The sequence below is a fragment of the Lycium ferocissimum genome, chromosome 10 (assembly GCF_029784015.1).
Source record: "Lycium ferocissimum isolate CSIRO_LF1 chromosome 10, AGI_CSIRO_Lferr_CH_V1, whole genome shotgun sequence".
Lineage (NCBI taxonomy): Eukaryota > Viridiplantae > Streptophyta > Magnoliopsida > Solanales > Solanaceae > Lycium > Lycium ferocissimum.
In genome coordinates, this window is record NC_081351.1 from 34,727,179 (window position 1) to 34,742,796 (window position 15,618).

The window sequence follows — 15,618 nt, forward strand, 5'->3', positions numbered from 1 at the left end:
ACATAATTGGAAAGAGGAATTAGGTAACGATGAAATAATATCAAATCAATTGTTATATAAAATAGGGCTTTTCATCGTTACGTAACGACGAAACTTAATAATATGATATAATGCATTTTAAATAACAATCAAAACAAACATTATAATTATGATAACGATACAACACGATACGGTGGGTACCAACGTTCCAAACAAGGTGTAAAGCTAAAGATGAAAGGTCATCATTTAACTAGCACCAATTTAATCATTACCCAGTCTTGCAAGTTGCAAATTGCAAAAGATAACCAATACCAAATTATTGTGTTATACCCTCTATAAAATAACACCCCATTTCCCTCCTTCTTGCCTACTTCTATCTACATACAATTCCCTCCCTACACTCTTTTCTTTTCCTCTCTATTTTTCTCCATTCTTTTCCATTTTTCCCAAAATGGGAACAGTGGAAATAGAATCCCCAACAACCAAATTACAACAAAAACAAGAAGATATAAACGAAGATGAACTCTCACCTATAGAAGAAGTCCGTTTAACCGTACCCAACACAGATGACCCGACCCTACCCGTATGGACATTCCGAATGTGGATCCTTGGTTTACTTTCTTGCATTCTCCTTTCATTTCTTAACCAATTTTTCTCTTACAGAAAAGAACCACTTATTATTACACAAATAACCGTTCAAGTTGCTACTCTACCCATTGGTCAGTTCATGGCAGCTGTATTACCTACTACTAAATTTCGGATCCTTGGGTTCGGGTCAAGAGAGTTTTCACTTAACCCGGGTCCGTTTAACATGAAGGAACATGTACTTATTACTATTTTTGCAAATGCTGGGTATGCTTTTGGAAATGGGTCTGCGTATGCTGTTGGAATTGTTAATATTATTAAAGCTTTTTATGGAAGGAGTATTTCTTTTGGTGCTAGTTGGCTTCTCATTATTACTACACAGGTTTTACATTTTTATTCTTTTTGTATTATATCTACTTTAATTTCATGTTATGTACTCTGTTTTTCTGCTAAGTAAATGAAAAACTAACGACAAAATTAGAAGAAATGTAGTAAAAGATGAAAATTTAACTAGGTAATTTGGGTCATGACAGCAAAAAATGGACGTTGTTGTCTTGTTGAGGAGACACTGGCACTACTCAGGCATGTGTGTATTTGTCTTTTCTGGTTTGAGAAGACGATTGAGCATAACTTAGAAGCCGCTTGGCCAATAGATTTTTTAAAATAAAATAAAAATATTATTTGATTATACTGTCGATTGATTTTTTTGTTAATTTTTAAAAATGAGCCAAAACTAGTTTTTCAGTAAAAAAAAAAAAAAAAAAAAGATTTTCCCTCGTAAAACTTCACTCACATGACAACTGTTCTTCAAGTTAAATATGTTCAAACACAACTTCGACTTTTAAATAGTGTATTATTTTTCAACTTTACTTTTATTTTATTTTTCAAATCTCAACCAAATGGAAAAAGGATAAAAAATACACCTCAATTTTGGGAAAAAGGATAAAAATATCCTTCATTACAAATTTGGATAAAAAATACCCCTCTCGTTATTAAAGTTTTCAAATATACCTTGTCTTAATGGAAATTCCTAACATAACCCGATTCTTTTTTAAACCTGCTCCATTTAAACCCGACCCAATTAAATAAAAAGCCCATATGGGTTACCCGCTCCTATGCTAGTGGCTCCAGATGTAGTACTCGAGAACTAGTTGGTCGCATATGGGTTTTTTATGTAGTTGGGTCGGATTTAAATGGAGCAGATTTAAAACTGAAATCGGGTTATGTTGGGGATTTCCGTTACGACAGGGGTATATTTGAAAATTTTAATGATGACAAGGGTATTTTTGACCCAAATATATAATGGAGGATATTTTTAGCCCTTTTCCCAAAATAGAGGGCCATTTTTGACCCTTTTCCCCAACCAAATTGTCCAAACGCATATTGAGTTACGTTCTGGCTTATTTTATCTTGTAAAGTATGATTAAATATAGTACTAGTATTTTATTTTAGTGATAACCGATAGTGAAGAATTTTGACATGCTAGATTCCCTTGTTCCTTCTTTATAAATTTCGAAGTTCACTCATTTTTAATTAAAAATCTTTTGTCAAATTCTCCCTAATTTCTTCTATCATTATTCTTATGAACTTTTTTCATTTTATTAAAAGAGGTCAAACCTCCTCCTTTTCAGAGCACTATGATAAGTAACACTTTATATATTGAGATGGTGAATCTTTTTATTCATTTATCATTTTAAAAGCAATCAAAACATTGATAGTTGTATCGGTCCAATTTATACAAGTGTTTACATAACTTGGCTTTTATTATTCCTTTGGTAAATAGAGTACTAAATATTGATGACTCATGTGCACGTAATTGTGGATTTTGGCAGGTTTTGGGATACGGTTGGGCTGGGCTTTTAAGGAAATACGTAGTTGAGCCGGCACATATGTGGTGGCCCAGTACACTTGTTCAGATCTCACTTTTTCGGTGCGTTTTTCTTCTTTACATACTCTTTTTTTTTTTTATCTAATAATTACAAGCTGCAAATTGCAATATGATAATGTCACGCTTTTATTTCTGCTTAGTTGAAAATTATTGTGGATTGAGAATCTTATTCTGAAACCTTTTTCATATAATCATTGTTTTCTAAAATTATTATTATTTTGAATAGTAAGCCAATTGTCTTTGGTTTAATCGAACACGAATATCTTCGGAGAAAAGAATTCCCACCCAAAAAAATAAAAAATAAAGAAAAGCTAGTGGGAAAAATTAAAGAAGAAAATAAAGAGTTTGTACCCTAAACCAATGCACCTTACTGATTAATTTAATTTCATAGCTTATCAGGATATGTAGTTTGTTGTTGAGTTCAATTGTACTTTCTTAAATGGAGTGGTGAAAAAAGGGGGAAAAGCATGATATAGTAATACAAAACTTAGTTTTCAATGCTGTCTGTGTCTTTATGGTGAACCATCTCTTTACAATTATTAGATATTGACAATCACTTGAAAATAAAGAAAAAAACAAGATGCTGACAATCACTAACTGGGTCACGAATTATGATAACTGATAAGTTTGTCTACTTTACTTTTGTATGCAATTCGAAAAACAAACCAAAAAGAAAATACTATAAAGCCTATGAACTTTTCTCCTTGCCATACATGACTTATGGACACAATCATATATAGTGTCATCTAATTTTAAATTATTTTTCTTTTTGTCTTCTAAGGTTCCTTGTATTAGTTGTTTTATTCAAGAAAAAATTGTAAGACACATATAAAATATAAAAAATTATTATATACATATATATAATACGCGTCATAACTCATATACAAGAGTTTAGATGGTGATTTAGTTTATTTATCAAGTTTACATCATTAAGGACCAGATTAGAAAAGTAAATGGTATTTACTTACTCATGTTACCACCATGTCATTCATAAATAAATGAAACTCATACTGATTTTGCATCACCGATCAACATATGGATAAAATCTCTGCTTTGAATTTGGAAAAATTTGTAAAATGAAAATAATAAGCAAGTCGATGATGTATGAAAGGGTATGCAGTGTTTATATAGTACAGTAATATTTTTGAGTAGTTATTTAGCTAACAAGCACTCTTGACAAAGTGATTAATTTTACAGGGCACTACATGAAAAAGAGGAAGATGACAATGAAATTGTGAATGGCAATGGAAAAAAGCGGCCTATGTCCCGTGCAAAGTTCTTTGTGATAGCATTAGTATGCAGTTTTTCGTGGTACATATTCCCAGGTTATATCTTCCAAGCTTTATCAAGTATTTCATGGGTATGCTGGGCATATCCAAACTCTGTCACAGCTCAACAAATTGGATCAGGCCTGAATGGCCTTGGAGTCGGGGCGTTTACGTTAGACTGGGCCACTGTAGCTTCATTCTTATTCAGTCCTCTTATTTGTCCATTCTTTGCAATAGCCAATGTCTTTGTTGGCTATGCCTTGATAATGTATGTAGTGATTCCTATATCCTACTGGGGGTTCAATGTCTACAATGCCAAAAACTTCCCTTTATATTCCTCTGACTTGTTCACTGCACAAGGTCAGGAGTATAACATAACACGGATTGTGAATAACCAATTTAATATAGATCTAGCCGAGTACGAGAAGCAAGGGAGAATAAACCTGAGCCTTTTCTTTACTCTCACTTATGGATTTGGATTTGCCACCATTGCATCGACTCTTACTCACGTCGCCTTGTTTTATGGAAGGTAATATTCTCCTCATTTTCCTTTCCATAAGCAATTCTACTTGGTTTAAATTTGTGAGCTTCCCTTGGATAATTACCTTTTTGGACCTTCCAAAAAAATAATAGCTGACAAACGTATATGCATTGTATATTTAAGATAAATTTATATAATATACATCTTATATACATATAATATTTATATATAAATATATGATCAGTGTATATGTTTTGTATATTTCGGCTAGCGCCCCTAATTAATTTCAGCTGGCGGGCCAAAAATGAAAAAAAAAAAAAAAAGCCCTTTTTTATATGGTCCAAGCCCGACATTTCACATTTATTGTTAGTATGCACATTAGTCTTGTCGTGGTAGTTTTGTTGGAATTAGATTGTATTTTGCCTCCTATTTTAAGTCGACTGATGAATTTGTGTATGTATGAACCTGTATCTCATGAAGAGAGATTTACCAACGCTATCGATCTTCCTCAGAGGGAAAGGTTGATGTCCACACGAGGCTGATGAGAAGATACAAAGACATACCTCAGTGGTGGTTTTACTTGCTTCTTCTCGTGACAATTCTGGTATCGCTCGCCCTTACCATCTTCCTGAAGAACGAAGTTCAGATGCCTTTCTGGGGACTCCTCCTCGCAGCTGCACTTGCTTTCATATTCACCCTTCCCATCGGCATCATTACTGCAACCACTAATCAGGTAATTGATCGAAACGCTGATATAGCCTTCTCTTTGATTATCTGATATGGCCGAAAAGTTCCAAATGACTGATTGTTTTTGTGTATTGATTCGTTACATTAGACTCCAGGACTAAACATAATCACTGAATACATCATGGGGGTGATATATCCTGGAAGACCTATTGCGAATGTGTGCTTCAAGACCTATGGCTTTATGAGCATGACACAAGCAATCTCCTTTCTCAGTGATTTCAAGCTTGGTCATTATATGAAGATACCTCCGCGGTCAATGTTTTTAGTTCAGGTACAATTTTATCCATGATCAGTTATGCATAGTTCTAGACATGCTAAATACTTCAACCTAGCTTGTAAATCTGCCATAACCTTCCAAATTCTAAAGTGTTAAAGTTACTAATTTATGGTAGAGAGCGCAAAAGCTCAAAAATGTGAAATTAAATCAGGTGATGCAAAAGTTCGGAAGACACAAAAATACTATCAGAACCGGAACATGTAATTGGATATTGTAGTAAATCGATTAGATGCTAGTTAGGAGACCTACGGGTTTCTCCTTGGTGGAAGCGAATCTGCAACAACCATGACTCGTGTCCATCCTCACGAAGCGGATGGGTTCCCTTGCTTCCACAGTTTAAGAACCCTCAAAAGATGCAGAGCGTTTTCTTTGTAAAACTAATCGCAACCGTCATATTAATGTGAAAAACCATCTTTTCCAACGCCCATAATGGTGTATTTATATGCTACAGGACAAGCTAATGGGCTAACAGGTTAATTAGCACCCCTTATGGATGGACCCGACGCAACAGCTATTTCCAACAGATATCAAGATGGATTTTAACTCGTACCTTTTCGCTAGTGTGGTTCCTTACTCTTAGAATCACCACTTGACGTTCTCTCTGTTCCAGTTTATTGGAACCATAATTGCAGGAACAGTTAACCTAGGCGTCGCATGGTGGCTCTTGGGATCTATTGACAACATATGTCACCAGGATAAATTTTCCAACAGCCCTTGGACTTGCCCCGATGATCACGTCTTCTTTGATGCATCAGTCATTTGGGGTCTCGTGAGTCCTAAGCGGATATTTGGCCATCTTGGCAATTACTCAGCACTAAACTGGTTCTTTCTTGGAGGAATGCTTGGGCCAGTTATAGTATGGTTACTACACAAATCGTTCCCTAAACAGACGTGGATACCCCTCATTAACCTTCCTGTGCTTCTTGGAGCAACAGCTATGATGCCACCAGCAACTGCACTAAACTACAATTCTTGGATTTTGGTCGGGACGATTTTCAACTTTTTTGTTTTCAGGTACAGGAAGAAATGGTGGCAGAGGTATAATTATATACTTTCAGCGGCCTTAGATGCCGGAGTTGCATTTATGGCTGTGATGCTCTATTTTAGTGTGGGGATGGAGAATAGAAGCATAAATTGGTGGGGAAATAATGACCCTGAGCATTGTGATTTAGCATCTTGTCCTACAGCAAAGGGCATATCTATTGATGGTTGTCCAACTTTTTAGTTTCTTGTTTTTTTTTTTTTTTTTTTTTTTTTTTCTTTTACCTATTTTGGCTTACAATATGTAGGGAAATTGCCCTGTGAAATCGATAAAGAAAGGCGAAGCCACTTATCTTAATTGTTGAATTCTCCCGTATGAACTTGTATATAACTTGTCATTCTTGTATGGTGTATCAATTTGAAGTTTTGCAGATTGGGAAGTAAAGTGCTACTACACTTTGATTTCTGGACTGATTGTCTGATTTCTTTATGAAAATTGGGAGAAATGAATCACTTAATTTAGGTTGTTTGTTCCAATGTGATTTTGTCTTCTCGTACCCAAATAGGAGTAATATGTTTTCAGAAGACAAAATATATATAACAGCATAATTAAAATTAAAAAAACACACAATAGTTGAAATATCAAACCCATTGTTGTCACATCATATATATACATAGCCAAAGACCAAATAATACTTCTAAAAACATTAGCCGAAATTTAACAATACTATAAGTAGAGATCAATGATCAAAGCAATGGACAACCATCAACTTGAATTCCTTTGGCAGTTGGACAATGAGCCAAATCACAATATTCTCCAACATTTCCCCACCAACTGATGTTATCATGATTTGTAAGTCCAAAAAACAGATATATGAAAACTCCCATAAAAGCCAATCCAGCATCCAATGCTGCAGAAAGAACATAATTGTACCTCTGCCACCACTTCTTTCTGTATCGAAAAATGAAGAAATTGAACACAAATCCAACCACAATCCAACTGTTGAAATTCAAAGTGTTAGCTGGTGGCATCGCCGCTGTTGCTCCAAGTAATACAGGGATATTTATAAGTTTGATCCAACTATGTTTTGGGAATGATTTGTGCAGTAGCCATACTAATATTGGAGCTATTGCGCCTCCAAAGAAGAACCAATTTAATGCACCATAGTTTCCTAGAGGGCCGAAAAATCGCTTTGGTCCTACTAAACCCCAGATAACTGATGCATCATAGAAAACATGGTCACCTCTACAAGTCCATGGACTGCCTTTAGGGAGTGAATCCAATTGACATATGTACGGGACGTGTGTCAGCATATACCACGCCGTTGCCATGTTGATTGTTGAAGCAATGAAGGTTCCAACTAGCTGAAAATGGATAGCAAAATCAGATGTCAGAGAGCAAATTTGAAAAATGAAATCAGAGAAAAAGGATCACTAGTCTGTTTGACCAAGCTTCTGGTAAGCTAAAAGTGCTTATTCTCTTTTAATATGTTTATTTTAGAGAGTTGAGGTATTTGACCAAGATTTAAGGGGACAATAGGTAGCAGATGTTGTTCAAGCACAAATGGTTGTTCTAATATTGGTAAAAGTCAAACACAAATTGTTACTCTTTAAAAATACTTTTTCAAGCACTTTTGTCAAAAACCACTTTACATGAGAAGCCGATTTTGGAAATTTTGCCCAACAGGCTATAAATTGGTTCTAAAAGAAAAAAGAAGTCAAGAATTGTTCATTTTTCCTAGAGTAATACCTGAACCATAAACATTGATCTCGGAGGAATCTTCATATAATGACCAAGCTTAAAATCTTGGAGAAAAGAAACAGCCTGAGACATGCTAATATAACCATATGTTTTGAAGCAAACATTGGCTATTGGTTTCCCTGGGTATATTAGTCCCATAATATACTCTGTGATGACATTTAGTCCTGGTGCCTGTCACAAAATGGACATACTACGGTTGAGATATTGGGAAAATTAAATTTTGGTTAGTGAAGAGAGTGGGAAAAGGGGCAAATTAAACAAATAATTCACTTACATTGTTTGTTGTGGCTTGAATGATACTTATTGGTAGAGTGAAAATAAGGGCAATCGCGCAAGCGAAAATGAGTGCCCACCATGGTAGCTGAACCTCTGATTTCAAGACAGTGCAGAGTAGGAGGGACAGAGCAAATGAAAGAGCAAGGACCGTGTGGAACCACCACGAAGGAATATCATCGTACTTCCTCATAAGCCTTGTATGAATATCTATTTTCCCTTTGTATGAAGCACGAAATCGGCTATATATTTCCCTATTCAATTATAAAAATTTCAACATTAGTCTAGTAAGTGTGATCTTTTATACTTGTTATCTATGTTGCTCGGATCCTTGAAAAAATAATGCATTTCTAAATAATTTGACACCTATGCAATGGCATTGAACGATGCGTGCAACATAACTTGTGATCATACATCTTATAGTAACTTGATACAACCAGGTAAGTGCAACCAAATATAATTTTCACTTAATTCCCATTGAACAAGATGACATGTGTAAGGGTAGCGATGATTGTTGCAAAACTGAGTCCGTATGAAAGAGCAAACATGATGCTGAGATTTATTCGTCCTTGCTTCTCATATGCAACACTGTCTAACTCAAACTTGTTATTGACAATGGCTGATACATTGTATATCTGCCCATGGGCATCGAATAAATCAGTCGAAAAAAGGGGGAAATTTTTGGCATTGTAGAGGTTAAAACCCCAGTAGGCTACAGGAATCATCATGTAGACTATTATAACATAGCCAGCCAAAATGTTGAGAATGGCAAAAAATGGAGTGACTAGTGGACTGGTTAAGTACACAATGACAGACCAATCAAAAGTGAAAGATAAAATGCCAAGCCCATATTGGCCTGACCCGAGTTGTTGGGCTAACACTGATTTGGGAAATGCCAAACAGAGCACAGAGATTGTTGACAAAGTTTTGAAGAGGTATCCAGGAATAATGTACCAAGTGAAACTACAAATCATTGCTATTAAAAAGAACTTTCCTCTAGAGTAATTGCCACTGTTGTCTTTCTCATGTAGTACCCTGCAAAATGTCATCAAGAACCAAAACTTGTTCTAATAAGTATTTAGATTGATTATTGGATGACTAATAACTACAAGCAAAGTAATAAGCAGAGGCGGAGACAAAATTTAAAGTTTATGTGTTCAGAAATTGTCACCAAACCTAGCTCATTTTAGTTACTGGATTCGCAATTAAGTATTTATGCATATTTAATGAATTTTTTGACTAAGCAAAAGCTAATACTCTACCTCCGCCCGGCAAAGAGTAACTAAATTCATGACTAAATAAAAGGGGCGGGCAGAACATTTATCTATCTTGTTTTTACAGATTCTATGACAGTGTGGTACTTTCAACTTTGAAAAGTGAAATAAGAATATTTGGGTTGACAAAAATATTTAGACCTCCTTAAAATTAAAACTTGAGGACTCTTTCACTAGATGATGCAATTTTTTTATTTATTTGTTACCTGAAAATAGAGACTTGAACAAGGGTAGATGGCCACCACATTTCTGCAGGCTCTACCACATACTTCCTCATGATACCAGCCCAACCATATCCCAAAACCTGAATCAATTGTAAAATGCCAATAATACAAAAGAAAATCACTACATAAAAAATAATAAAAAAAAAGGAATTAACCATGAAATTTATCGCTAAATAACCCATAACTAACAAAATTTCTTAATAATCCGTCTCTAAATCGGATTAACGACGAATTTTTGTAGTTCAATGGCATAAGTTATTCATCGCTAATTCCTGCTTTTTTTTTTTTTTTTACACTGAATAAAGATATTCCAGCGTAATTGAAATCGAGTGCTTCTGCAATTGCATCACATGTGTAATTTCAAAATTGGCTTCTCCGAACAAAATTTTAAAGGGAAAACTTGCAAACAAAAAAAAAAAGGTTCCTCTTTATCCCTTAGAGAATGCTCCGTTCGTTACAATTTGTTTAGTAGTACTATTTACACTTTGTAAATTTAAAATTAAAGAACTTGTAAGTTGTACATTCATATTTTGCCACACGACACATGTCGCGAGTCCCATGCGCCAAACATATTATTATTATTATAAATTGAGGGTCGGGGGAGGGGAAGGGGATTGTCAGGTGGAGAATCGAACACTCACCAACAAGGTGAAAGTTCATATAGTCAATCAACTGAAGTATTATTAAGATTCACCGCCAAACAGATTAAGACACATAAAGATTATTAAGAAATAAACCTGAAGTATTTCATATAGTCAATCAACTGAAGTATTATTAAGATTCACCGCCAAACAGATTAAGACACATAAAGATTATTAAGAAATAAACCTGGGTAGTGATGACAAGGATCCAACCAGCCAAGAAGGAGATTTTCCTGTGATAAAAGACCTTAATAATATCCACAATACCAATAGCATAAGCAGTTCCACCACCAAATCCAGCACCAGCATTAGCAAAAATTGAAATTAAAACATGTTCTTTCATGCTAAAAGGACCTGGATTAAGCGAAAATTAAGTTAATCCAAATCCTGGCAAACGGAACTTCCTCGTCGGAAGTACCTTTGCCATGAGTCTACCTAATGGTAACGACGCGACTTGTGCAGTTATCATGGTGATAATAAGTGGATTTTGCCTGTAACTGAAGAAAATGTTGATAAATGATAAAAGTACACAAGAAATAATCCCTAAAAACCACATTCGAAATGTCCATACTGGGACATTAGGATCATCATTTGTTGGTACTGTTAAACGAACTTCTTCAACAGGGGACTGTTCCTCTACTTCACCATCAACTTTCTCCCATATTTCTCCTTTTTCAATGTATGCTAAATCTTTATGATTCTTATCCATGGAGAAAATTTTGTATTTTTTTTTCTTTGGAAATTTGAATGGTTATATGGTGTTATGAGAAGATATACTTATATATAGATTGTATTAGAGGGATTTAAGAAATCTCTGTGGAGTTAATTAATGTTTGCCCAAAAATGGTTATGATTCTGCTTCTTGACGTGAAAATGGGATGGATTCAAACTTTCAAATGTTTAATTGCCTTGTCATGGATACATGCAATTTAATTTATTTTTTGCACCCATTGCCAGCTATAGATGCTTAAGCAAATAAAGTAATATCTTCATGCAGATCAAATAAATTTGTTTCTTTCCTCGAATCGGTTTGTTTCCTTTGATGACATTTACGACGTGAAATCGGTCCATACCTTCTTTTTAAAATTTTATTTTGACACAATTTTGGACAAAATAAAGAAAAACAATGCAAAGTAGGATAATTCCTAAATTGTAGCTGTTGAAGATTCTTTTTTTTCTTTTTCTGGTCATGACTGTTGAAGATTCTAGTGTATCGTACGTGTAGCTATTAGCCTTTATGTATATTTGGATTACGAGATGTTTACATAGTTTTCTAAATTTATTGTGGTCTTTTATGTATTTCAAATGTTATTATTGGTGATGTCTTTTCCTACGGAGCTTGTACTCGTGTCTAAGTTTTTCTTAATTTTTGCAAGCAAGTTTTTATTGGTAGTTGATTATTTTCTTATGAACTGAAACAATCAACAGAGTCAGCTACTGTAATAGTAGTAATTTTGAATGTAAATATTGATCATATACACTTTTTCATGGACTTCTTGTTTATTATATTAGCAGAAGCTAATCTTGAATCCCCATAACCAATTTGAAAATAGCAATTTTCTTTTCAATATTGCTTCACTATAAATCTGTAATTTTGTAGCATCACTCTTGTTATTATGTACACCTTTCCCCTTCAATTGCCTCCTGGACTAATAAATTGTTAAGCATTTTTAGTTTGGAGCAAATGTCAGCATACACCAATTATGTTACCGAAATGAGAATCCGCAGTATTAGAATGGCCAAGATTGAACCATTAAAGGTTGATTTCACATTTTACATTTATTATTACTTTCATTGCTTACACACCAATTTTTGGTCAAAAGGATGTTTTATCGTGATATTGATTTTTTTTTTTTAATTTTTTTTTTTCCCTCAATGTTCGGTATTCACATTTGGGCCCAATTAAATTCAACTTGGTGCCAAAAAATCTCACATTGGGGTAAAGCGCTCCCCAACAGAGGCAACTTGCAATCCACTGTGCGTTGGGCTATGTCGCTGGACTTCGTCTTAGTGTCGTTGGGCGTATGCCTAGTGTCATTTGGCATGGGCCTTGCCCTTGGCATGTCACTATGTGTCGGTCTTGCACTTGACAACCCAAAAAACCTTTTATTGTGACATGTCACTATGTGTCGTCTTAGTGTCGCGGCCTTGCCCTTGGGATGTCGCTATGTGTCAGCCTCACACTTGACAACCCAAAAAATCTTTAATTGTGTGACATGTCACACATGCGTCGTGTTAGTGTCGTTGGGCGTATGCCTAGCGTCGGCCTATGTCACTGCCCCGGCGATGCTAGATGTCGGCCTATGTCGTTGAACGCCGGTCTATTTCGATGGCCTACGTCGGACGGACATCGGTCTATGTCGCCGGCCTATGTCGTCGGCCTATGTCGTTGTACGAGGCCTAGTGTCCCTTTTCAAGATCTCGATAACACTTTTTGACTTGGATAATTTCCTTTATTATGAGATAAACTCAAATTTTAAAGGAATTGTTTGGACATGACTTCATTATAAACTGTCCAGACAAACAAATAAGTCAGGGCCGCCTCAACAGCATTGGGGCTTAAAGCCACACTTCAGAGAGAGGCCCCAATTTTTTTTAAAGGGAAGATCGTCATATATATTTTTATTTAAAGTTTACTTTTCTAGCCTTTTTAGATGCAAAGTCATTAATTATTGTACTATAATCGATTTGTTCTAGCAATTCCTTTTCAATTGATAAAATAGCTAATCCATTCAATCTCTCTTGAGACATTGTTGATATTAGATAAGATTTTATCAGTTTTAATTTTGAAAAACTTCTCGTTCGCCGAGACAAGAGTTATATATATATATATATATATATATATATATATATATATATGTAAGGAAAAAATGGGGCCCCAATTGCTTTATTGGCCTTATAGTCTAGCCGCCCTGAAATAAGTTCAAATTAATTTCCTTTTTTGTGACATCTTTCGTTGAACTCAGTACTCCCTTCGTTTCATTATAAGTGGTGTTTTTATCTTTTCATTTTGTTTCAAAATAAGTGGTGTTTCACAAAATCAAGAAGACATTAATTTTTTCTTCCAATTTTACCCTTATCTGAATGGAGTTTTACATAACCAAGAAATTATTAAAAAGGTACTTCTTTTTCAAGACATCTGATTAAGGGGAAAATAGTAAAAACACTTCTTACTTACTAGAAGTGAGTAATTTTCTTAAGAGAAGGTGCCCAAGCTAATAACACCACTTATTATGAATGAATTGGAGGGAGTATTAAACATCTTTATAGGTGTGATCTGCAAATTCTGACATATGCATGAATATAATTTCTACAATGTGTTTAATAAATTTAGTTTGTGATGAACAATTATGAGGGTTGTAATTGCCAACAAAATTATTCCAATGAATCTGCAATATTACTCAATTAGCTATGAAGAAGAATGATGAACTGGTAAAGCCTAAGAAACGACTTTTTGTTACTAATCAAAACGTTTAGACTTCATTTCGGTGTTTATTTTTGTATGATAATTAGTAGTTAAAAAATAAGATATATGCAGTCGTTTATTTCTCACTTTTTATATTTTGTAATGCTCCTTGAATTTTCTTGATAACCCAAATGCGCGAACACCCTTTTGTGAAGTCTAGCCATGAGGTTGCAGACGAGTTCTTACGTAAAAGGGCAATAACGGAATTTCAGGCTCATTCATTACTCCGTCATTAAAGGACAGTTGGTCAAAGTCAAACTACAAAACTTTCAAACCTGTGGACTATTTTGAACTTCTTACGTTGTTCCCATCAGTGTATCACCCTTCAAAATTAAATCCCAATCTTACCCTCTTTCTGAAGCATCAAAAACACACACAACAGGGCATTTTTTTGGAATTCGAGACAGTGTTACATGCAAGACCTTTTCTTGTTTACTTGTTCAACACGTCCTCCTTACTACATAATTTTCAATTCAACAAATACTATTATCTATTCAAAGTTAAACAAAAGATACCTCAGTCAAATTGCTATAAATACCAAAGCCCGTGAATGACTTTCTTCATCCACATTCATTAGCCAAAAGTAGAGTACAACTACAACCCTCTCTTTTTTTCTCAAGAGCACCAAAATTTTTGTGAATTACTGACTTAGAGATATTTGAAAGAAGAGAGAAATTGGTGGAATATTTAGAGTTGTAACCCTACGTCACAGTTAAAGTATTCTCCGATAGTTCTGCTCTAATCTCTGATTTGTTGCGTTCGAGGATGACTTGTCGAAGAATATTTACTTTGTTGATAATTTTCGCCATCTTTGTTGCTCTAACGAGTCAAAACCATGTTGAGGCAGCTAGATTATTGTTACAAGATTTTTCTGGTGAAACAATTAATCTCGCAACATTCCCATCGATATATGAGAAGGCGAAGAACAACTTGTCATTTTTGCTTGAGAGACTACCTTCAGGACCTAGCCCTAGAGGACCTGGTCACTAAGCCAAGGAATGAGCAGTTTTGAAAAATGGCTGAAAGGAGCAGTAGATTAGCATAGCTTATAACCTCTTTTTCCTTTTTTTTTTTTTTCTTTCTCTTTTTTGGCTAGATATAGAAAATACAGGATTTTATGGTTATTTACCTCATTTATTAATTCATCTTTCTGTTATACTTTCTGTAAAATATCATATGTACGATATTCTTGTAAGATTCAACTGTTACTGAAATGAAATATTCTTTTTTATATGGTTTACCTCACTTTCTTGCTATGGTTATATTTATGGGTGTTTAAGACCTAACTTTTATAAGTTAATAAGAAATATTTTCGTGTTAGTTGAACCCCCCCACATCCCCACACACACACACCTTAACTTATTGGATGCCATCCTAGCGACACACGAATGTATTCACTATAGTATTGAAATTTAATTAATTGTAGAAAGCACATGATAAAAAAGTGAATGTGATTTTGAATCCCAAAACTCTCACTTGTAAATATTCCAAATTTCAGTACATTGCACTAGAGTTAACATGCAAGAGTTTATGTGTTGAACTCTTTCCATACTTTAGCTAGAGGTATTTTTTTTAAAAAAAAAAAATTACATTCGCATTAAAAAACCAATTTTCAACTACTTTACAAACACCGACTATTTTGCACTTATAGGTTCAAAAAGTAGTCACCCATGCTTTTTTTACCATTTCAATTATGAGTGACTTACAAAAATGATTTTAGAGGTGGATGATCTTGAACTTTTAACTTCGCTTGCCTCATGCACAAAACATCA

At 34.6% G+C, this 15,618-nt stretch overlaps 1 protein-coding gene and 1 pseudogene across 1 annotated transcript; one reads left to right on the plus strand and one right to left on the minus strand.

The window, feature by feature from the left end:
- Positions 1–324: 324 nt before the first annotated feature.
- On the plus strand, positions 325–6,677 carry LOC132033576 (oligopeptide transporter 4-like). The gene is made up of 6 exons (XM_059423582.1): positions 325–946; positions 2,397–2,494; positions 3,650–4,249; positions 4,682–4,934; positions 5,037–5,219; positions 5,836–6,677. Exons 1-6 carry the CDS (start codon positions 431–433, stop codon positions 6,448–6,450), a joined length of 2,265 nt encoding a protein of 754 aa, XP_059279565.1. The 5' UTR covers positions 325–430; the 3' UTR covers positions 6,451–6,677.
- A 243-nt stretch (positions 6,678–6,920) lies between these two features.
- Positions 6,921–11,350, minus strand: LOC132033577 (oligopeptide transporter 4-like; annotated as a pseudogene).
- Positions 11,351–15,618: the final 4,268 nt, after the last annotated feature.